This window comes from Lutjanus erythropterus, chromosome 23, assembly GCF_056507025.1.
Source record: "Lutjanus erythropterus isolate fLutEry1 chromosome 23, fLutEry1.hap2, whole genome shotgun sequence".
In the NCBI taxonomy this organism is placed as follows: Eukaryota; Metazoa; Chordata; class Actinopteri; order Lutjaniformes; family Lutjanidae; genus Lutjanus; species Lutjanus erythropterus.
In genome coordinates this window covers 7,663,440-7,688,070 of record NC_139339.1, presented here as the reverse complement: position 1 = coordinate 7,688,070, position 24,631 = coordinate 7,663,440, and the positions used below count along the sequence as shown (strand labels likewise).

Here is a 24,631-nt window from a genome sequence, read left to right as displayed (position 1 = left end):
CCAAAAGAAACATGATTACCCAACAAACGTTTAAGCAGTGTCCTCAGTAGGTCACATTATTAAAAAGTCCGCCACAGTTGAAATTTGAACCATAAGGTGTTATAATATATTGCTACTCTAGGCAATTTACAAAGCATTTTTTTTCTTTTATTACAATGATTAAAGCCACATCTATCAAATGGGACACGACACCATTACCCAAACGCTATACAGACAGCAAAAAAAAGTAAAACTATGTTAAAACACAGGTAAAGGGCTTTTCTTTTTTTTTTTCTTCAACCAATTTTTGCCTCTTTGCATCATAAAAATTAGCCGTTTCTTGTCTCCACAGTCAAACTCCATGAAAGGGAGCCTGTGATCAGCAAAGCTTTCACACACACAAAAAAAGATTTCTCCTTCCTGTGATGGAGGCTGGTTCTCTCATTACTTGGCTCGCGCTCGAAACGGGATATTAATTGAACCAGAAACCGCAAGGTTACCTTTTATGTCATGTCGACGACGGCGGCTGTGATATCTGGACTGTGAGTGGTGGGATGGGAGGGCGGCGGTGATGGGAAGCGGTGCGGCATGCGATACATTGTTGAGTAGTTTTTCTCTAGGCTTATAGAATGTCATTTAAAATCTGCCAGTTTTAAGACAGCTGAGAGGCAGATATCCAAAGTGGTATATACTTTTACCGACTGTCATCCCAGAATAGCCATGCACTACACAACAAACACCTCGACATGTTTTTTTAAAATTTATTTTTATTTTTTTACACACGCACGCGCACACACGGGGTGGAGTTAAGAAGAGTCACGTTTGCACAGATGTCACAAGGTAATGCGTGCATTACAATCACATTAGACTCAATTACATCTTTAAAGGGAAGAGCGAGGAGGTGGTGATGAAATGCCAAGACAGTGGAATGGAGTCGTCCTAGCTATACGAGCGACTGGGTAATGGGTCAAGTCCAAAAATCACACAACAATAGGAGCTAAAATACAACTCTGAAAAATAATTTATTGCTTTTTATATAGTTTTTTCTTTCATTTATATTATTATCATTGTTATTAATATTAATCATCTTGTAATTATTGTGAATAATATTAGTAGTATCATCATTGTATATATATATATTTATATATATATATATATATTGTACATCAAATACAAGATCTTTAAAAAATTCAGGAAAAGGAAAATTGTAAACTTTTGTTTGGCATTCACATAATCAAGAAGCGTGAGTGGAGCGATGACAACAAGTGTTTACAGTGGCACAACGAAATTCCTGCAAAAATCATTTTATTGCTTCATGTTCTGTGTGGAAAACCAGAAAAGAGAGAGAGAGAGAGAGAAAAAAAAAAGAAAAAGAAAAAAGCGATCTGACTGAGACGGAAATCACTAAAAAAACGATGAGGGGGGGCCGACCGCTGGAGTGATTAGCTGAATGTTTTTGATTGTTTTGGAAAGGCATAGAAGGTAATATAATCCCCCACCGAAAAGCATTTATTGTACACCCTGTCTAGTGATTGCAAGTTAAATAACACAAATCAGAAAAGGACAACACAAACAAGTAAATAAATTTCATGAGGTACGCCACGTGAAATGGAGCCCATAAATATTCTTGATTCAAAATATTAAAATAAATAGATAAATATGCGTTTGTACTGATTGAAAAGATTTGAATGCTCTCTTTCACTGAAGGTAATCAAAACGAGAACCATACAAAGCAACAAAATCAAACCGAGTTTTATATATATACTATATATATACTGATTGCTTCAGAAATAATTAATAAAAAATGGGGTACCTTTTTTTTTTACAATCATGAAAAACACGTTAAAAATGCATTTTACACTGGTTGTATAAGCAAAAACACTGATTGAGAAACTTTATAAACAGATAAAACTATACATGGTTGACTGTTTTTTTTTTTTTCCCCAACAAAATAACTTAAAAAAGGACGTTTGTTCACATGCTCCCTCAAAATGAGCAGTCGGACACATCTTTTTTTCTTTTTTTTTTTTACAATCATAGCATGTCTTCTAAACATCATGTAGGTGTACAATATGTTTTACAGTATTGTAATTACTACAGATCGACATTCTGAATTAAGAAATTTTCTCCTCATTTTTAAAAAAGGCTGCATTTTACAGTGCATAGCTGTAACAAATAAAGAACTTTATCCGATATGTACAGAAAATAAAAATATTCCTTTTTATAGTATTTGTAAATACACGGCTACATTTCTCCTTAAAATGTAGACAACAATGTTACCTTGAGAATTTAACCTCCAAGATACAATTCCCTATACTCTTGTTTGTAATGTAACACTAGATCCAAACACCAGATTTTTTAAAAAAGAAGAAAAAGAAAGAAAGAAAATCAACAGCAAAAAGAAAAAAAAAATCTGGCTGAACAAGCTGCATGTTTTCACTCCCAAAGAATCATGGGTATTGTAGTGCTTGGAGAGAAAACAAAAACAAAAAAATCATGAAAGTTTTTCTTTTCTTCTTTCACCGATGGTTGTACAGCAGTAAGAGTGCACCAAACCTGTGCACCAGGTTCTTGAGGGTTCACTGGCTTTCCCAGAATGCATTGTCTCTTCCCAGCTCTTCAGCAGCTATGTTCATGTAAACTTTATTTTTGATATATTCATTTATATTGATATAGGTCTCTAGACTTATTCTTATATACTCTATATATGACATAGAGTGTAAAACTTCTGGTAGTCTCGTCGTCAAAGGAGCGAGAAACAACAGTGAGGTATCAGAAGTCCCTCTTTGTGACAGACAGCAGGTGAAGCCACTGAACTGGTTACCTTCTCAGGCTGCGCTGGGCCTCCTTCAGCAAGCTGTCAAAATCCATGGAGTCATACTTGCTTTTTGTGGAGGCTGGATCAAAGTCGTCCGAGTGGGAGTCTGAAAGAGGCGAGAAAGGACTGCGGTCAGTGTCGGGGAGAGAAGGGTCCCTTTGAAAATGCACATAAAACAAGAGATTCTCTTTTGTCTTCTGAGAGGACGTTCACAGAATATTGCTCCTTTGTAACGTTATTGCTCGGTCGTGTGTGAATCTGTTCGTTATGCTGCTGAGCTTGAGGGTTTTCTGATCTGCGTCTTCCTGAAGAAGAAAATTATTTGTTCCCTGGTTTTGGCTACAGTGTAGTGTTGCCAAATTTCCACAAAATCATGAGTAACATAAAAACTTACAGCCCAGACTTAAAGTGATATAGATGGTCAGTGTGTTACCTACGGTAAATGGCAGTCGACATGTTACCAGTTTGGAGAAGCAAAAAGAGCCACCAACATGGAAGCAAAGCAATTAACTGTTGTCTGCAGGATCAGCAACAAAAAGTATTTTAGCCACTTAAAAATGGTCCTAATAAAAAAGACCTTCTCTGACAGGCAACAGCTGTTATTAAGCCAAATATCACTCTGTCCAAACCAGCCAAACTCCATAGGTGAAAACGGTAATTTTACCTCAGAATATGGGAGTTGTTGGTCTACTGGTGCCTCTATCTGTTAATTTGTTTGTGCAACTATGTGACTTCCGTGAATAAAAACTAACCTTTTAGAATGCAGAAGTCACACAGTAACACAAACCTGCTGACATGTGGAGGCAGCTGTAGATCAGGAAACCCTGTGTTTTGCAAGGTAAAATTACAGATTTTGCCTATGAAGTTTGGTTGGTTTGGAGAGAGCGATGTTCGACTCATAGAACAGCGATTACTTGTCAGAAAAGACCTTCTGAAGGCAAGATAAAGTGGTGAAAATATTCTAAATATAGGGTACACTTAAAATGATATTGATTTTTTTTTAAGTGGCTAAAATACCTTTTGTTGCTGCCTCTGTCCACAGCAGTACATTGCTTAGCTTCCATGCTGGTACCCCTCTCTGCTTCTCCTGTCTGGGCGCATGACGATTTCATCCACGGTAGTAAGTACCTCATAAAGACCCGCATCAAATAATCAGAACTATCCCTTTAACGTTTTATGGGTTACATGCTAGATGGCTTCTTGTCTGGCCACAATAAATAGCTGGAAAATGTCTCAATCCATAACTGCATGTTTACATAACAACCTAAAGAATTCGAACGGCGAAGATGGAAAAAAGGTGCTCTATTTTTCAACGCAGGCAGCACATGTGAAAGCAGCATATTCTTCTGTCCGTCCATCTCTCACATGTCCCATTTTTCCTGATCAACCTGATAATACATAAAGAGTATCTTATCTCTGCCAACAGACAGCTTCACAAATGGGGCCCCCAAAGGGCCCAGCAGCACATTGCGAGAGCTTTGAGAAATGGGTATGACCATGGCAGCTGGAAGACGCCAGTCGTGATCTAATGCAATGGCCGAGGGCTGGATTGTGTCACACTGCGCACCTTGAGGGATGAAAAATACCCCGGTGCTCTACTTAAAACTAATGGACAGTGTCTCTGAAAACAAAAAAAAAAAAAAAAAAAGAGAGAGAAGCGAGTGGCTGCAAGATTAAGAAGACGGGGAGCGGTTTGGATACCACACTATTATAAGAGTCTCCCTTCCTCTCAATCTCTTCATCCTGGGCTATCAGTACGGGGACGACCAAAATAGCCTGTTCCTGACAAAGAGGCGGTCAAATGAAGGCCTTTCCATTCCACTAGACTGATTAGTCAATCTCGGCATAATGTCTGTCCTCAAGGCTTTGGGATTAGCAACTGTTTCTCTGTGTGTCAATTTCTCATCATGTCCTCTCTTTAAAAGCTGATGGCTTCAAGCATGTGCTTTGAAAATGTATAGTAAACCGCTTCATTTATTGAGTAAAGTGCTCTCTTTCTCTGCAGCGACCCGCTGACCCTCTTGTGGCGGCGCATTATACATTCCTGACCTCACATTTTTACTGGTAAATAAATGTCAGAGGAAAACTGGCTGCAGATGCAACAGTCAATAACTATCTGATATGTCATCATCAAATGGAGGAGAGGATCTTTTGTGGATGTGCGACACTAAACATAATGGTAAGGCTGAACAGTTATTTAAGACAACACATTAGATACATCTGCCTGCAAATTTCAATGAAAATGAGAATAATGATGTAAAAAAAATATATATATTATAGCTGTATCTGTCTATATCCTTATTAGCATATAAGTTGTCCTTTATGTTCCTGTATAAAAACTTAGAACATAATGCAGATTGTTTTTATTTGTTAGATTTATAAGCAGCATTCTGTGTATATGTGGTCCTTTTTTTTAAAATTCAAGTTGAATAAATACATATATTTTGCTCTTTTTGTGCTTCTCTTGTAAATATTAAAATTTTACTTTAATTATAAAAAGATGGAAACTTTTTTTTGTCTTTACTATTTTTAATATGTTTTTAAGGGCATTTTTTTCTATGCAAAGCACTTTGGGATTTTGTATCTGTTAAAGGTTTAAAAACTTACTTGTATTCTGTATAAATATTTTTTACTCACTAATCAGCACTGACACAAAAAATCCAGTATCAGTGGGGGTTTATGACAGCCTGATAAGATGATGCTTTAAATTTGTGCACACTAAGCAAATATGTCTGTGATGTGGAGCTTTTTTGAAGTGCCTCAAATTGGTGGCACAGTTGGTATTTGCAATGACTGCTTGGCGTCGATGATGCGAGGAAGAGCCATATTGCGTTACTTCAACACGACGAATTTAGTTTCCCATCTTAGGAGCTGTCATCCCAATCATTAGGATGAATTTGTGAAGAACAAAGAGAAAAAAAACAGTTTGCCCGGTGAATGTGTATGTTTTAAAAAGTATGGTATTTAATTTTAAGTACAGTATTTTATTCTGAAAAGTGCTGCATTTTATTCTGAAAAGCATTATTTTTTTGTCTGCATCTGCTAGTGGGCCATCATGATAAAAGTATGCATAATAATATGTTACTTTCACTACAAGAAATGAGTTGAAAAATATCGGCAAGTCTGCAAAAATCCAATATTGTGCATCCCTCCTTTTTTTTCCTTCACATGTCAAAAATGGGGCATCATGCCAGAGGAAAAAGCCTCGGCTTCATTGATATCTTGCATTATTTATCAAATGCGTCATCCAACCCTCAGCTGCATCCATGTGAGTGCAGATTCCTGTGTGAGATTTATGTATCTGATCAATGTAGAAGCCATGTACTTACGTCGGCTACATATGTGTACGTTTACTCTGAGGAATCACTCGTGTTAGATGAGTTCTGCTATAGTGCATTCTGAGTGTCAACAAAGGCAAGTGGATATGCATAAGTAGGCACAGGCAGGTACGCTCCCACTGTGGCCCCTCCCTCTATGTAAATGACTTGCCCCTGAGTGCCACATCCGAGGCTCTGCCTCCTTTCAGCGCCGCAACAGCTGGCAACAGATGGATCCTCACTCTGGAGGGAGGAGGGGTTGCTGGGACTTAACCTTGCTCCCACCTTCCTCTTCCTCACCTCATCTCTTTTCTTGTCTTTCTTCCACCGCGTCTCGTTTCATCTCCGCTCCTCCCTCCTCCTCTCCACGCTTTTAAAAGTGATTCCCACGCCCACGCACGTATACAGTATATCCAACGGCAGAGGAAAAACTCATCTCGTACGCGGCTGCACACATGCTTTTAAGTGCTACCTTTCTGCCTAATGTGTCGCGTTTCATTTCGACAAAGTAGAAACAAGCGTCCCATGTCCACATGAGTAATGGAGTGTGCCTTGTTTTCCTTGAGATACACTCTTAGAAATAAGGGCTCCAAAATGGTGTTGCTTGAAGGGGTTCATCAAAAGTTCTTTGTAAGACTATTAAGAGCCCTTTTCATCCAAAGGGTAGAACCCCCTGGGTGGGTGTTAGCAACCTTAGAAAGTGGAAACATGCTGGATAGAACCCCACAGAGAGGGATTTGGGTGGAACCATTGCACCATTAAAGGGTTCTCTCTTAGTGTGGTCTGGATGAAGCCTTTCACAGATTGTTCTAGGTGTAACTCCTTATGTTGAGTAAGCTGTAGAACCCTTCACGGTTCTGGTTAGCATTGTTATTTCTAAGAGTGCACTACAGCTAGTATCAGGGAGGAGATGGAGCTTTATTCTCGGCGTGCTCGCATGTTGACCTCTGAACTCTTTTTGCCCTTTTGAGCCATGAATGCCTGGTGGACGCATTCAACGCTGGAGGAATTGTTACAAGCAGAGAGATGGCTCTCTTTTGATCTGGAAGCATCACTCAAGCCCCTTTTTCACTGTCTGATTTTCTCCCTTTTTTTTCCCCCCCTTTTCACTGACAGTCCTCCCAGCTACACAAATATACTGCATGACTGCAGGGGGCTGATGGGAGAGAACAACAAAGCTGCACTTACCCAAGTCTGTGTAATGTGATTTGCAGAACTGCTTTTGCCCGCCAAAGCACAGCTCGAACTGAGGCTCGTTTGACCTGCGTAAGGTGTGTCCGTTCTCAAGGGCGGCAAAGGCGTCACAAGTGTAGCGGTACGTGATGAAGCCAAAATTGTCCCTGGTCAAGAATAGAAAATGATACGTCAGTGTGGTGCTGTGGGGCAATAATAACTGAACAGGGGGCCTTGTCTTAGATGACGATCACGCTATTTATATGCAAAAGAGAATCAATAAAAGTGTATCTTTGGGGCTCCATAGGCCGAGAACTAGATGGATCAAGAGACGCTCTGAGACTGCAAAAGCTCTGTCTTTGTCTTAGACCTTCAACACTTGCCTTGCAAGCCTTGCGTTAAAGGGAAAGTTCAGGTTTTTTTTAAGTGGGGTTGCATGAGGTATTTAACTACACTCTCATTTTGAAGAAGCGGCAGGAGTACCAGTGTAGGAAGCTGAAATTTAGAACATTTTCACCACTTTGCTTTGGTGTCGGACAGCCTTTTTTGATGGGCAATATCACTCTGCCCAAACTAGCCAAACAACATAAGTGAAATCTGTGATTATACCTCGCAGGGCACAGGCCTTCCTAGTCTTCCACTGCCTTGATCTGTTAATTTGACAAACCTTTTACAACACAGAAGTTGCATAATGACACAAACTATCTGACAAAATGAGGCAGCAGCAGACCAGCAGCTCTTGTGTTCTGAGAAGTAAAATTACTGACTTCGTTGGTTGAGCAAAAGAGAGTGTTTTCCATTGGGACAGGCTGTCTGATGGCAAGATAAAGTGGTAAAAATACTCTAAATATAGCGTACTCCAAACTGGGGGGCGTGTAGACCGCCATCTACTGTAGATAATACTGACAATGGATAAGTGCCTCATACAGACCCACTTCAAATGCTCTGAACTATCCCTTTAAGTTCAACAGCAGTCTTCTGTCCCACTACATGAACACCAGTCTACCGTATAGCTGCACACACACACACACACACACAGAAAGTCCCGGGGCCTTACCCATCGTCCCTCAAGTTCACTGCACATTCTTCAATTTCGCCAAAGACTTCAAAGCGGCGCTTCAACTCTGTCCGGGTGCAGTCGGACCTCAGTCGCCCCACGTACACCACCCGTCTCTCCTCCTGCTCGTTAAGGGGAAAGACAGAGAGGAGGAAGGAGATTAAAAGGGGGAGTCTGTTTTTTCCTTTTCCCCTTCTCTTTCTTCACCAAGCCCTAATGAATTGGTCTTGATCACTCCTGTGGATACGGCGGCTGACTTTAGGCCCCTGGTTTTTTTGTCCCTCTTCTCCGTCTGTCTGTCTGTTGTGTTCCTCTGTGATTGGTTCAGCTTGCCTCCTGTTATCTGATAGAGTCGCAGATAGAGCGCCCTCAGTCTGCCTTGGCACTACAATTCCTTTTTCTCTCTGCAACTCATCAACCAGAGGCAGAGTGATTTTTATCAAATGATGCCATGTCTTAAGTTTGGGGCTGCTTCTTCTTTTTGCGGCGTCTAAAAATAAAGCTGAGGGGTGACTCAGCCGTATGTCAGAAAAAAAAAGAAAAAAAAAGCCTGCTTCTTTCCTTCCAACTGCACAATACACAGCAATGCACAGCAAACTAGGCACGGCTGCTAAATGAGAGGTCTGTTAATATTATACGGATATTCATTTCCAAGAGGGAGAGGGAGAATTAAAAGCAGCAGCAGTGAGCCACAGGGCAAAAAACATGGATTTCCTTGAACCTCAGAGGACGTGGGGGTCATAGTGGAATAATTTAGGAACAAACTGCACCAGGCTGCAATTACAGCTTTTGAGTAATTTAATTGCATCTGCTAATCATATAATACAGCACAAGCCTGGGGCTATAGTGTATCACTAGTATTATTTATTTATTCATTCATTTAGTTGCCATTACTGGGGCGAGTCCACTGAGGCCTGTTGAAATGCTGAATGCTGTCTGGAGGGTCGTAGTAACACGTATGTAAATCAGCTGTCTGGCGCTAAACTCAAGGTTCACCTTTGCTCTGTTGGTCTTAAATAAAGCACACTGTCAGAAATAAAGATGCAAACTAGAACCATATAGGGTTTTTCCAGCTTGTCCACGTAGGAGAACCCTTTTGATTCCTAGCGGGATGTTTTATAAAGGTTCCAAGTGCAACCAAGACGGCCTATGAGATGTTTCACTGAAAATGGTGTAATGGTTCCACCCAGAATCCTCTCTGGGGGTTCTATCCATAACATTTTACCTTCTAAGGATGCTAAGGAGAACCCATCCAGGGCATTCTACCAAGAACCCTTTCAAATCTAGAACCCATCCTTTAGATTCTATCAAATACCCTTTTATATTCCAAGAGAACCTACCCAGGGGGTTCCACCAGCCTACCACTCAGCCCTTCAGGAAGAACCCTTCTGAAACCCTTCTCTCTAAGAGAAAAATACAAATTGACTGCAGATGACTGTTTTTATGCTGTTTCCTCTCTCTTTAATGCTTACATACTGTTTGAGACAAAAAAGTATTTGCTGAATTAGGGGTTTAGTTGCTGACAACTGATAAATAGGCGGACTTTTCTTGATGGCACCCTGAGGGCTGCCTGTGCGTGTGTGGGTGTGTGAGTGAGTGAGAGAATGAGGCAAAAACAGAGTGAGACAGACAGACAGACAGACACATCCCTGGCCTCCCAAACCTTGTTTGACAGCTCGAGCTGCACCGCTTGTAATTGTTTGTCTTTCCATCTCTGCAAATGTATGCATGCCAAGCCAGGTTTGCATTGCTGCATCGTTTAATGTGCGCTTTATCAACGGGTGGTAGTAGCGTTACCCCGCTGGAAACCTGAGTAATTTCACACTGAGACGTGGAGAACAGAGATATGGGGAAGAAATGTGATATTCACTGCATTGGGCTGAATTTTTGAAATAGATACAGAAAAAGGAAAAGACCTCAAGAGAATCAGTGACCGTTTTTCTTTTTTTCTGTCCTTTTCCCCGTCTTGCTCTCCTAGTTTTTTAGCATTTTACCCCCGTGGTGTGATTAATAAGAGGCGACAGTGTTTCCAGACGACACAGACGTTAAAAATACACAACCCGGAGATGAAGAGGAAGGGCCTGTCGCCTGAATCATTCAGGAACTCACTTTGTATGTATTCTTTCAGTGGGGAGACACTGTGGCACATGGCACTGGGCTGGAGGCTGTCTCATCCTCACTAATGTGTGAGTGTGTGTGTCTGTGGGAGGTTTCTGTGCGCTCGCAGGAGTTTGTACATGTGCCACAGCAGTGATTGCATGTGGTCTTTTATCAGCGTCGGCAGGAGAGACATAAAGTCGAGCACAGAAGACAAGAAGATAGCGGAGTCGACTCACTATTGCTTTTTGCCTTTGCCTCTCCCTCTGCTCGGCCCTTTCGAACTCCCGCTTCTCGTAGTCCCGCCGGTACTCCTCCCTCTTCAGCCTCTCGTGCTGGTACTCCTCGTAGCTGTCATACCTGCGGAGGAAAGGATACGTGTGACGTGTGACGAACAATTGCCCGTATTCTCACCACTCCTGATCGGGAAGGGGGTTGCAAGGGAAAGGAAATAGACATGTTAATAAGACGTCTCTTCACCATCGCTATGATTACGGAGCCCGCAGGATAGGCCCGCGGGAGTGCCGGCGAGCGGCGCGGTCGGGGAGCCAGGCAGCTGCAACTGTCAGCACAACTTCACATGTCATTACTTTCTGCTTAGTTAGGGCTTCATCAAGAAGGAAAGTGCAACTTTCTCCCCCACCCCGGACTAGCAAAAGACGTGTCCGTTAAGTTTTCGACTGATGAGCGACTCTTGGGCTTGTCGGGTGTCATTAGGCCCGTGGGTGCCAAATCAGCTCGGAGCGCTGAGACGGTGTCAGTCTCTCTCTCTCTCCCTGTTTCTGCACTGTGTCAGTACTTCTCTGCATATGAAATGGTCCCCTCTGCAGTGGCTCATGGAAAACTACACAGGCACTAAGTTGAATAAGCGTCATTATACAGCTGGGAGCTTCAACTCATGAGTGAAGTATGAGTGTGCATCAGCATGATGTGGGATTCTTTTGTCACTAGTCCAATAAAACATGATCAATTAAACATATTTGCCCTGAATGTTTGTCACGGGGCCCCCGTGTGGATGGGACAGACAGCGAGAAAGCGTCATGCCTGATGTGACAAGGGAATCAGAGAGAAGTCAAACTATTTCTGAGTGGTGACAGGGAAAAGTTACTTTGCATTTGTCTAGAGCAGGCCTATTCAATTACTTTTTTTTAGAAGGGCCAGGTTTGAAAAAAGTTAAGGGCCAAGGGGCCAGACATGTACATTTCCTATGTCTTACCTGTAGAGTTAGGAATTTAAACAAAATCTTCTCCACTTTATTAGTTTTTACAATTGGAAAAGAAACATTGTGCACAAAAGTACAGAAAAAAACAACGTATTGTTGCAAGGACTATTTTTTTTAAAACCATAGTTGGTAGAAACAACATGTGGGGTCATAATAAGGTCTTTTGTATTTTGCCTGGCAGTTGCTAAGAATAAAAATTTGTCCTAACCTGAAGTGTAGGACTAAACAAAGGTTAATGACATGTAAAACTGCAGGTTAAATAATTCATTAATAATAATCACCTTGGCCTGCGGCTGAGAGGAGATCGAGACTGAGGGTTGGGGCTCTTGTGAGTCCTGGAACGAAAAGTGCTTGAATCTGTGTTGTGACGAGACCTGTGGGGAAAAACAGAAAATGTTACATATAAAATATCGTTTTGACGTTGGCTATTCCACCCCAGGTGCACTGTTGGCTACTGACACCCGGGTGAGAAACTGCCTGTAAAAAAAAAAAAAATCATACGACATGCTGTTGTCTCCTGCACTGCACTCTGGTTAATTTGTGACACCCTGGTTAATTTGTTCTCTGCTTTGGGAACCAAATTAACTTTGATATTCACAGGACCCATTTTGATGTTAGAAACTGGGTTAATTCCAGATAAAATAATTCTGTATTCCCTTCGCCCTGTCCTAAACTTACCCATGGCCTCAGAAAGCGCATAATTTCCTGCAGAACTCTTGTACACACCTGAGCTAGCATATACATGCACCTGCTATCTATGTTGTATGAGGAAATGGTCAATACTGTATGCCCTGGTGGCCTGACTGTAGAAGCTTGTACCCCTGCACACCTTAAGCTTCTGATGCTAAATTATTGAGGTGTTGCTGAAGAAGGGAGACCTGAATTATGGAGGGGGAGAAGTTTGGGAAGCTCAGAGAAGCAAAGGAATGGCAGTTTGGAAAGATCGAGGATCTTACGCTGCGAAACTTGAAACACAGAGGGGGGATTTTGAGAATTATTCTGCTGAAATTCTATTTATCTTTCCTTGCATGAAAATATAACAAGCTTCTTGTTCCACTGCTTCCAAAACTCCAATCCCCAGCCGGTGTTTTCAGAAAGCTTGTCAGTGTCAGATTCTGATCGAATGCCTTGAGACTATTACTGTATAATTTGTGAGCCAGTTGGTGTAGAGCAAAGAACAAGGGCCCAAACAGAATAGAGTGATTCTATTGGCTCTGTGGAGTAAACTGACCTTTAAGTAATCAAGCAAACAAACTGAGTCACCGCAGCGGAGTCCTACACTGTGAGCCACTCAATGAACTACTACTGACAAACTGAATTTCCTCACATCCTTCTCAGTAACTACCGTTTGCCTCTGTTCTTCCACCAACAGAAAAACCCCTCGGCTCTGATCAAAGGGAAGCATGGGAAATGTAGTTCTCACACAGAGCTATGATGATACGAGTCTCTTTTGAGAGGGGTTTTGAGACTACATTCCCACAGCCTGGATTTGGCTTTCATCTCTGGGGATGTAAAAGAGGAGGGTTTGCCACTCAGTAAAAACAACAGCTGCCGCTTAAAACAATAGCCCCGGCATCAAACAGAAAAACAGGAGCATGCGAGGGAGCGGGTGAGGAGGGGGGGCGGTGAGTGTGAGGAAGACACTCAAATAAAACTCCCTGCCTAGAGATTAAAACTCGTACTGTTCTGTTAAGTCCGGTGCCTCTGGCACGTTTCATGTCCTGGGTTTTTCTTTTTTGTTCGGTGTGTGTTGTTCTAGGGAGATCGCACCATTCAACCAATCTTTTTTCCTCTTTGTCAGTTCAGAGAAATTCAAGTGCCACCCGGTTTAAAGAGATCGTTTGGATTATCTGATGTGGGGCTGTATATGATAGTCAGTGTATTAGTCATAGTAGATGCCAGACCAGATTTGGAGAGGCAGAGAAGGGCACCAGCACGGAAGCTATATGAACTGCTATGAACCCTTATAGCCCCTTAAAAAATGTTCACCTAAAAAAGGAAAAAGGCCAAATATCGCTCTCTCCAAGCCAACCCATAGGCAAAACCAGTAATTTTACTTCATAGAACAAGGGAGTTGCTGGTCTACTGCTGCTGTTTGTTTGTGTTTTTGTGTGACTTAGTTTGATTCACCACAATCACACAATAACATGAACAAACAAAGTGATCCAGGCTGTGGTAGATCTGCAACTGCAGTGTTCTGCAAGGTAAAATTACTGATCCCACCTAAGCTTATGTAACGTCGGTTTCCTGTCAGAAAAGACTGTCTGATGGCAAGGTAAAGCGGTGAAAACACTGTAAATATACACTGCACTTAAACTGATACTGATTTTTTTTTAGGTGGACCTTTTTCAACTGGCTAAAATACCTTTTGTTCCAGACCCCATCCACAGAAGTTCATTGATTAGCTTTCGTTCTGGTGCCACTCTCTGCTTCTACTAACAGGGGGTGTGCAAACCGGCATCTACTATAGCTAAAACACTGACTATTGATAATAAGTGCTTCACACAACCCCACTTAAAATAATCAGAACCATCCATTTAATATGCAGAATTTGGTGAGTACAACTGCAGACAATTTGGTTAGAATCCCCTCCACTTCACTTTCACCTGTAAACTCTCTTTGTGTAATCTATCCTGCATTTAGCCCAGGCAAGGCACAGACTAGCAGGAGGTCAAGAACCCATGCTAAGAGTCTCCAGGGTCTATCCTGTCTGACACCGGCTCTGACGACTGATCAGGCCTGTTTTACACTCCTAAGCTGGATCCCCTGCCAGCTCCGAGCCCTGTTTGAACTGCATGGGTGGGGAGCAACCAAGGCTCAGCCAAAAGAGGCGGGAGGTCTGTGCGAGCGTGCGTCTGCGTGTCTAAGTGTGCGTGTGAGACGACTTACCAAGAGGAGGGGCGTCTGTCAGGTGAGCTGGAGAGGGAGCGCCTCCGGTAGTGCGAGGAGGAGCTGCGGGAGCCGGAGTGGGAGCGAGAACGGGAGCGTGAGCCGCTGCTGGTCCAGCAGAAAGGCCTGCTGGGCGAGAGGAGGAGGGAGGACGGTGGGGAGACGGAGCCTCGTGAAGGGGAACAGCTGGATGGTGGGGAGCAGGAGGGAGAGCAGGGGGGGTAGTCAAAGAGTAGGTCCAGGGGAGTGCCCTCCCACGGGTAGAGGAAGCGACTCTCTCGCCCCTCGCCCAGCTCGAGCTCTTCATGGAAGGGCAGGAAGCCTGGGTGCAGGTAGCTGGAGCCGGGCAGCTTCTGGGAGCAGCAGCCGTCCACTCCTTCCTCGAGGGGCGGAGGGATTGCAGCTTTATTCGGTTCTCTCTCCTGGCCACCCTGGCTATAAAGGGCTTGCAAGGGGTGGCCGAAGTGCTTATTGAGTTCTGCTCTGATTTCCTTATCGCACAGGAGCTTTCGGCTGGTGGCAGAAGGGTGCTGTTGGTCCCCGTCAGTAGTGGTGGCCTCTTGCGATGGGATCTGGTTGCTTTGTGGAAAGGTTCGTGGAAGGGTTTGCTCCCCTAACGCCTGGACCCGGGCTCCTTCTCCATCTACGGAGGCAAAATCCTGCTGCTTAGCCAAAGGACCGGATGATAATGGAGAACAAGAAGATGAAGATGATGACGAGGACGCTGGCATGGCTGAGTCCTTACATTCGACATGCCTGTCCTCAACTTTGCCTGCAGTAGGCATGGGAGCAGCGGTGACCGTCATCGCTGCTGTAGTAATGGAAACAGTGGCTGTGCCGCCGTCCTTCTTAGTGCTAGCTGATGCCTGGCAATAGTCATGGTCACTGTAGCCACGGGACGCCGCCCGCTTATTGTTGCCAGTGCTGCGATGCTCCTCAAGGCCACCCGCCACAGTGTGTTGGGTGACGGAGTAAGGGAGAGCGGTGGACGCTTTGCTCAGCTGGGCATAAAGCTCAGTCTGTTCGGGACCCTTCTTTGTGGGGCCCCCGCCTGAGGCACCTGGGGCCGGGGCCAGAGCGCCGGGGCCCGACTCGCTCAGTCTGGCTCTTTTGCATGCCAAGGCTGAGGAGGAACATGAAGACAACTTGGTTTTGAGCGATGCTTTGAAAGGATTCTCTTGACTGGCTTTGTGTGGGGGCGTGGTAGGTGGTGTCAGACCTGCGGAGGGAGGAGAAAACAGGAGGTAGGTGGGGGCAATAAAATGAAAATGGAATCATAATGCAAACCTCCCCAAATACCCCCTCCCTCCCCTCCCTCATCTATAAACTCCCAGGTCAGTTTATGGACAGTGGACACAGATACATGCCTGATTAAAATATTCACTTTCACTTGGCCTAATCCTGATCTCTATTTTATTGCAATCTTGACAGATTAATGTAATGCTTGGTGTAACTTAATACGGTGGTGCTGTAATACGGATGACTTGCCATCCCCTTCCTCTCTGACCTTGGAAAGATCCCTTTTCATGAAAAAAGAAACACAACACAAAACCCAGTAGAGGATAAATGTAATGCATCCGATGAAAAAAATTAAAGTACATGTATCATATCTCTGCCTACCTCACATAAATGTCTGCACTGGACAGAAGCCAGTTCATCTGAATAAGACCTTATTTACCGGTCAGAAAGAAAAATCACTTATATGATGGCATGCATCCTTCCAGCACCTCAACCTGATTAAATCATGGTTTAACTTTTAAACCACTGTAACCTTGTTTTCTTGGTTGCTGCTGTTTTCTAGTTCTTCCGAGCTGTGGGTAGTGAGCAGGCTACGATTTCTGTCTTTGTCTTCTCTTCTTCTTCTTTTAATCAACACCAAAACGGCAAGACGGTACAGAACACCCAGCTTCACCCTCAGGGTTCACAGCAGGCTTCTCACTCTACTGTTTGCACATGGCGCTCTACACTGTTACACTCATACATGTCCCTACAAAACAAAAGCATGTACGAGGAACTAATACTCATAGTCAAGGAGACATGAAGCAACAACTTAAATACTACACATGTAAATATATGAATGAAATAATATTTAAATTGCTATAAATGATAAAATAAAATAATAAACAATGTATTTACCAGTAAAAAAAAAACTTTTTAGCCAGCTAGCAAACAATGTAATGGTTCTTTTTACTTTTTAGCTAGCAAGCAAGCAGACAATGCAACACTTCTTACATAGCTAACAATTAATGCAACATTTTGTTACCCTTTTAGGTAGCTAGAAAACAATGCAATGTTTCAACTATTTAGCTAAATAAACAATAAATTTAGGTATAGGCAGTACAGGCATTAGTCTTTAGAGCTCTGCCTCATTTTAAATCTGCATTTGCTCATTTTAAACCTAGTTTTGCTGAATTCTGATTTAACCTACTCTTAGATTAAACTAATGTTTGTTGGTGCAACCCAGTCTTAATGTACACATATCATGCCTGGTGATGTTGCCATGGCGAGTCGTCTGCTCTGTCATGGAAGGCACAGGAGGTACTGGCAAATGGGTTGTCATTCTTCTCAGATGGCACGTCCCTACTTCTCGTGCCGCCCCCACCCTCCACCCTACCCCCCCACCTCCTACAGATTTACAGCCAGACAGATGGCAGTTATATGGGAAGTCCTGAGATGAGCCCACTTTATAGCATTGTTAATGCACTCACACAAACAGCCGCCGCCATTACTCTCATTCTCGCTTTCCTCCTCTCCTTCAGTCTTGTATTCATTCTCTCCCTTTTTCTTCTCTCTTCCTGTCTGCCATCTTCCCTGGATCAATCTCTATTTCTCCCTTTTCCATCTCTTGGCATCCTATCCTGTTTCTGTCTCACGCAGAACAAATGTGCCCACACACACACACACACACACACACACACACACATGCACATGCACACACTCGTCGCTAACAGTCTCTCACTGGAGTCAAACTCAGGCACTTTGAAACACCTACGCTCTCCCCTCTTCTTTGCCTTTCTTATAATGCACATCATTCTTCCCTTGCTGGTGAATTGCACCAAATGACAGCTATTAGTATCAAATCCAGTGTTAGAGTATGCACGGCGAAGACAGCTTGGCAAAGGGAGTGTGGGAGCCTGATACATAAATATGCAAGTTTCTGAAACCACTCGCTGTGTTTGGAATGTCTGATCCAGCGACTTATCATCCTACTTATTATCTGGATGTGTCTGTAAGTAGGACTGCAAGCCCCCACTCCCCTCTCCCCCTCATTTTCTCCCCCTTCTCTCTACTTTCTCTCAGTTCTGGTAGTGATGCCATACAGACGTATACATTATATACTGTATATATGCATTATGCCACTGAAATGAGCTATGAAAAAGAGACGGGACACAGGGAGAGGGGCTGCTACACAATGCCTGAGGAACTTCTGTTTCACCAATGAAGCACCATCTGTCCAAAACAATGCGCGCGTGGGGTCATAAACTAGGAGCCATTAGCGATGGGGGTGAAATAAATCAGAATTAGATAAATATGTGCCTCTCAGTCAAACTTGGCGGTGATGGATGATCCGCAGACGCAAACACCAATCATGTAGCCACCGGAGAGAAAACGACAGAGCGAGTGAGAAAGAAAGAAAGAAAGAAAGAAAGGAAGAGGAGGGTTTTATAATTCTCGTCCAGCTGTAAATTGAGAGGAGACCTCGGAGCGAATAACAACTCCGCGCTTAAAGAGTTGATCCGGCGGTAAGCCATGCAAATAGCAACACACAGACCACCCCGGTGTCATGAGATACAGTAATTAAAGACAACACGGCAGCACAGGGTAAATCTATTAGCTTGGCAGAGATTAGGCCAGAACAGTCAGATCCCAAGGGGGGGGGGCTGCGCTGACTGTTGTAGCTTTCACTGTACATTTACTGAGAGGTGTCAAGAAAACATGCAGCCAACAGTCACAATAGTTGCTATATTTAGCATTAAACATTTAGCTTAGCACAATATGTGCAGGCAGTAGGTCATTTGTTAATTTTTAACAGGAGGGGTGGACCCTGTTCGTTTCCGTCACCCACAACGACGCTACAGAAATAACAGTGCTAATTACAACTATTAACAGTTCTTTAGCTTGTCCCCATAGGAGAACCCTTTTTGGTTCCTTTTACAACAGTTCCATTTGAAAACCTTTTAGGGAGTTCTAACTAGAACCCAGCGTAAAGGGTTGAACCAGAACCAGAATAGAAAGGGGAAAGGGAAGATTAAGGGGGATGAATTTTGATCATTTTTTGCGAACAAGGGGAATCATCCCAAATCATCTACTGTGTACTATGTTCAACTGATTAAACTAATCTATCTATGAAACAGTAACCACTATTACTACAACTCATCACAAAGGCATAAAATAATTTGTTCTTGGCAGTAGTTCATGGAAAAGTTTCATCATAAAGTGCAGGGTGCAACCACCCACCTGGCTAACTTCCATCAGGTTATCAGGAACACCACCGTAATCTCTGCTGTAGTGGAATGTTACTCTAAATCTGCAAAGGACGTGTAACTCCGAACCTAAGAGCTTTCACCTCAACTTACTCCGGGATCCATATCCATCTGTCTCATACGGCACGACGCTCAAAAGCTAATCCCTAAGTAGGAAAAGGTGCTCAGTAACCTGGAGCTTTCTGCGCTAATGACTCCCCTGCTAATATTCAATCTGAAATTTGCGCAGGACGGTGAAGTCAGGTGAAGGGCTTTATTTGAGCATGCGTGTAAAAAAAACAAAACAAAAAAATGGATGCGACCGAACAGAACGGACGCCAAGATATGGCCACAGGTCAGTAGTTTCACCCACGTGCAGTAAAACAGGAAGAAATATTAACCGTGCTTGATGACCCCAGAGCTTAAGCAGTGCTGCTAGATCCCTTCTTTAAGTCTCAACGGGCATGCCCTTTGACCTCCAAAGCTTATCTACACAAAAGGGTTAAATGGCACTTTGACCAAGGTCAGAGGAACAGGGGGAGACCTCTTGCGGTCTGTCTTACCACAAATTTTCATCCCCCACGAGAGCTAAATAGAAGGTATGTATGAGGAGCATTTCCCTTTCTGGTGAATGAATAACTGAAGGGGCAGCCATTATGTTTTTATTGACCTTTGATTATAATCTTGGGGGAGAAGGCAGGCAATTACTAACATCATCAAAGGGAGATAATGAGATATTCTCTACTTTCGCAATCAATCAACAATCAATCTGAATAAATGATTGTTTAAAAACTCAAACAGACCTTTGCCTTTTTTCACTTCTCAATGTTAGCTTGGAACATCACCTCACCTCAGTGAGCTACATCCTCTTCATTCAAACAAAATAAAACTCACCATAGACGTCTTGTTGGATCTTTCCACTGCTCCAGCAATCACCAGCTCTTGTTTGGATTAAATTAAACCTTAATTCACAGAGACAGATGTGAAAATATTCCAGCTGCACACAACATTTTCTCCCTGCTCTCACTCTTCCCTTGATATTTTCCAGGTTTATTTTGACAAAACCAGCACTGGTGATTGTTGGAACAGTTCAAAGACAAGCCAAGACGTGTTTAGTTGAGGTCAGTTTGAATGAAGATGATGATGCTAGCTAGCTCATGTTGCTAACTGTTATCTTAGACGCTGAGGTAATTATCCAAATGCTCAAAAACACTTTATACAAATTGAACGGTATTAAAAAAAATGAGGCGAACAAACCGTGAAGAGTGAAATAACTAATTTAAGGATGAAAAAGCAAAGGTATCTTTACTATAACGTTGACAGGAGGTAAACAGATGTGCAACTTGCAAAATGGATATATGTCTCAATACACTGGGCAAGTAGAAAATAATGCCCCATATTGTCTTGTCTTGTAATTATCTTTTGCTTATAGCTTTCATCTGATGCATTTAATTATAACTCAATAACACAAAAGGATGATGTCAGTAAAAATGCTGAAAAACCCTGCACACTCAATTTGGAAAATCCTTTGCATATAGGTCTTAACATTGGAAAATTACACCCAAGTCAGCTGATCTAATTGCCTGCATCTCCAGGGACCTAAGGTAAGCAAGTGAAGGATCATATGGGCAAAAGTGAATTACACTGCAAAACCAATTAAAACAATAACACTGCCACTTCAATTTCCCTATGATGTGTAGGCTAAGTAAGCCGTCAGTCAGAGAGCATTAGGATCTGACAGAGGAAGAGGAAAAGCATATTAACTCTTCAGTAACGGTTGGAGGGGGAGGTGCTGGAGGACGGGAGGGGTTTGCTAATAAATGCTGAAGAGATTGGAAAGCCTAATCAATACTCAGGCACATAAAAATGTCCTCCTTTGCCTTTCACCTTGAACTCTGAACTGTGATGGAACTATCAAGATGGCGGAGCCAGAGTGAACACATCACTGGCTGTGACGGGGAGGTGTGAATTTCCGCTGCTTAGTGTTAAAAATTAAAGTAATAATTTGTTTTTTAAATAGTCCGAAGTGTGTCCTCACCTGGGGTTCCAGCAATCTCCACACTTAATGTGCGTTCAATGGTTTTGTTCTCAAACGGTGATCCCTTGTGGTCACTGGAAGACAAAAAAAAGATGGCAACATTTTACTCCTCTGGTGAAAGAAAGACTTTAAATGCTTTTTGTGATCTAAGAAATGGGAATGAGTCACAAAAATGCCTCAATTTGGATTCTAGGCTATATAGTTTTCTTTGTCTTTGTCTTTCTTTTCTTTAGTTTGTGGTTGCTTTTTGCCTGGAATAATGTGGAAAAACTTCTCACACTTACTTTGGAGACTCTGGGGTCAAAGGAAGTGGCAAGGTGGTTGGTTTGGCTGCAGAACACAAAGGAGCATGGGTAATTATTGATCTAGGTATAACACTCATGGCAGAAGAGAACAGGTCCACATTCTGCAACAGTTAATCTCAAATTGGCTCATTAAATGCAATTATTACTACAAAAACACCCATTAGAAAATCTTTCTATGGACACTATCGTACAAAGCATATCTTTTTAGGTTGACCCCGTTTTAACAATTTATGCTCTTAGGATAGACTGTTCACTCTGTGAGGCAGGATGAAGTGATGGTGCGTATTTTCACAGGTGTCTAGACACAGACATACCCCGCTCAAGACAACAAATAGATCGAAATGGAATCAAGACATAGAGAGACGATGCCACAAACAAGACACATGACAGTGGGTGAGCCCCTCCCTGGACAATAAAGTCATTATCGCATGCACCAACAGCAGAGGAGGGGAAATAAGAAAGGAAGAAAGGAGAGTCAAGGAAGCTTGTGCAGTTGCCCGAGGCTCTGGCCGACTTGTGGGAACGTGGCTTTAGTAGCACGTCGCTAAAGAGCAACACCTGGGCTCTGAGTCTAAATGTACACGTTCAGCACACTCAGCTCAATCAGCCAAAGATGGTTCAAGGGTCGACTTTATGAATACAAGACGAACAGAAGCAAGACAAGGCTCGCCCCTTTTCCCACCCCCTCCTTTTTAAGAAAATTTCACTCGATTTAAATTTATAAGAATGCCTCCGGGACTAGCAAAAAGCATTGGCTAGCAGGCTGTTTGTTGTCATTGTTTATGCCCTCAGAATGACTGTTAGATTCGTATTAGAATAGGGGTTAGTTGTGAAGTCAAACTGGGAAGTGGTTAGAGCAGGAGAGGGAGAAGAGAGAGCAGATATAAGGCCAGTGGGGGGGATGCAGTCATGATTACCTAACAACGGGTGGCCCTGGTCGTCGGGGTGCTCGCTGAGTGCCTGCCTGTGTGGGTGCCCTTGCCCTTGTATGATGCAGGGAGGGGTGGGCTCTGCAATTCTAGTATCTGGGAAGAATGGGCTTGCTGGGCCCTGTGAGAGCACCGCTGCAGGGCTGCCCGTGACATGGTCATCATCATCATCATCAACACCATCCTCATCATCATCATGGTCAACATCCTCCCCATGGTTTAGCCACCCCAGCTCTAGTCCAAAGCCCAAATCTAAACCTGAGTCTGGCTGGCTAACCCAGCTCTCTAGGTCTAAGGCGAGAGGTGACAGCAGGGACCCCGAGTCGGGCTCTTCGACCTGACTTATTGCCCGGTTTCTACAATCAGCGGTCCCTCCCAACTCTTCCTCCTCCACCATAGAAACAGCCTGGGCTGGGCTCTCAGACCTCTTACCTGCTGATTTGCTCAGAGTGCTGGGTAAAGGGGTGATCTTAGATGGGTATAAGTGGGCTCGATACTGAGCAGGCCTCTGTTTGGAGGTGAGCAGCTGGCTAAGTAAGGGGTGCCCCGGCTTCTCGTCTCTTTTCCTAATAGTCACTGTGATGTGCCTATGTGGCGCACGGCTGGCACCATTACTGTTACTACGGCCTTGCCTGCCAAAGCCCTCACTAGCCTGAGTGGCGCCCGCAGCCTCTCGGCAATGCTCACAGCTGTGACTCACCTCTCGGGGAGGGAGGGAATAAGAATGCATATACCTAATAAACCTAGCGGCGGCCAGGCGGCCCACATCGCCTGGCGGCCTTCCTTCTTCACTGGGCGGCCCGTGCTCCAGTTTGGGGCGGGCATGGCCGCAGGTGGAGGTTCTGTGGCCGACAGGGATAGAAGCACCCTCCGACTCCTCAACACCGTCATCGTGACTGCAACGCTGCCACTTCCCAGCCCCAACACCAGCCACACTACACTCGCCTGCAGCCCGGCTCTCACCTCGCTGGTGATGCTGCTGCGGCGGCTGCTGCTGCTGCTGCTGCTGTTGCTGTTGTTGTTGAGATGGTACAGCTGACTTCTTCTTGGAGGTGGTGGAGGAAGAGGAAGACGAGGTGGAGGAGAGGGAGGAGAACGAGGAGGTGGATGACGAGGACGGCGAAGAGGAGGAGGAAGACGCGCCGAGACCCAAGCCACTCTTGTCCCTGCTACTGGCACCCCCCCAGGTGCTCTTGGCTTCGCTGGCTTTGGTGTGGAGCAGGATGTCATCGGTGGCCGTTAGGTATTTCAGCAGCTCAGTGCAAGGCCGCCTCACCGGGCGGTTCTGTTGGCCGGAGCCCCCTCTTGCTTTGCCATTCCAGGGGCTCTCCGTCTGTGCAACAAAGTAAGACAGACAGAGAAAATTATTTAGTTTGCTTCAATAAAAAGTTTGCTCATTGTTAGTGTTAGTGTGAGAAATGTTAAGTGCTTTATTTGGCACAAAAATCAAAGCAGAAAGAGGCAGAGCCAGAAAGAGATAGACTGAGCGGAGTGGAAGCCCAACTTTCTGGGAGGCAATGGTGGGAGTGCGGTCCGCCCATCATCTTAATTGCGTGGCCCTCCGAGCACCACCGCGCCACTCTGTACGCGCACCATGTCCTCCGGGAGTCCTCATTCGCTGTGCTCCAGAAATGGATGACTCAAAGGCACAGTATGAAAATAGAATCTGTGAGGAAGGTTGACGCACTCCATGTGCAAACATAGTATGCACGACGCACACAAATCTCTGTGTGTGTCGTGTTTAGCACACAGTACGATCACATACAGATGCTTTTTACATCCAGAGGATTTTAGGCACTAGGGAAAGCACAACAAATAGAGATTTCAGGCATTTTTTTCCCAAACAAGAGCAAATGATCAAGTGCCGTAAGCTGTATATGACACTGAACATACAGTATCACGTGTCACGTTCTGACATGAAATGCAAATAGATTACTAAATATATGAAAGTAAAATTTATCTCAGTAAAACCCCACCCCTTTAGAAAAAAGTCCTTTTGAGAGCCATCTAATGAGAACATCAAGTCTGATATTTTGATCTTGTCGTCTCAAGGCATCAATCTCGCCGCAAGAGTGCCTGTCGCTGCTTTTTTTTTCTTTTTTTTTTTTTTTTCAACAGGCACCATACCAAGGCGGATAAGTGGTGGAGCTAATGAGACAACGGTGCTGGTGCCTCGCCTGGAAAGCCCAACAGCAATCAGCCTGTTTTCATTACGAGATGGCCCCCTGGGATAGTAGACTAGAGCAGTAGTCTAACATCTTCTAAAGGCGGCCACCAAAACAAGAAAAGTGTGAGAGGAGGGGGGGGAGAAAGAGCAAGAAACAAGACAGAGCAAGAGCGGAGT

At 43.8% G+C, this 24,631-nt stretch overlaps 1 protein-coding gene across 7 annotated transcripts in view; it reads right to left on the bottom strand.

Moving 5' to 3' along the window:
- Positions 1 to 743: 743 nt before the first annotated feature.
- Positions 744 to 24,631, bottom strand: part of ppargc1a (peroxisome proliferator-activated receptor gamma, coactivator 1 alpha) — a 49,332-nt gene continuing 25,444 nt past the window's right edge. For 3 of the 7 annotated variants that reach the window (XM_084713010.1, XM_084713011.1, XM_084713012.1), the window contains exons 5-13: positions 22,276 to 23,620; positions 21,338 to 21,383; positions 21,054 to 21,127; positions 14,553 to 15,771; positions 11,945 to 12,037; positions 10,681 to 10,801; positions 8,345 to 8,466; positions 7,303 to 7,454; positions 744 to 2,903 (exon numbers count right to left, since the gene is read on the bottom strand). In XM_084713010.1, coding sequence (XP_084569136.1) covers positions 2,800 to 2,903; positions 7,303 to 7,454; positions 8,345 to 8,466; positions 10,681 to 10,801; positions 11,945 to 12,037; positions 14,553 to 15,771; positions 21,054 to 21,127; positions 21,338 to 21,383; positions 22,276 to 23,620 — 3,276 coding nt within the window. In that variant the 3' untranslated portion in view covers positions 744 to 2,799. The remainder of the gene's footprint in view (positions 2,904 to 7,302; positions 7,455 to 8,344; positions 8,467 to 10,680; positions 10,802 to 11,944; positions 12,038 to 14,552; positions 15,772 to 21,053; positions 21,128 to 21,337; positions 21,384 to 22,275; positions 23,621 to 24,631) is intronic. The other 4 variants (XM_084713016.1, XM_084713015.1, XM_084713014.1 and 1 more) reach the window with 3 other exon arrangements.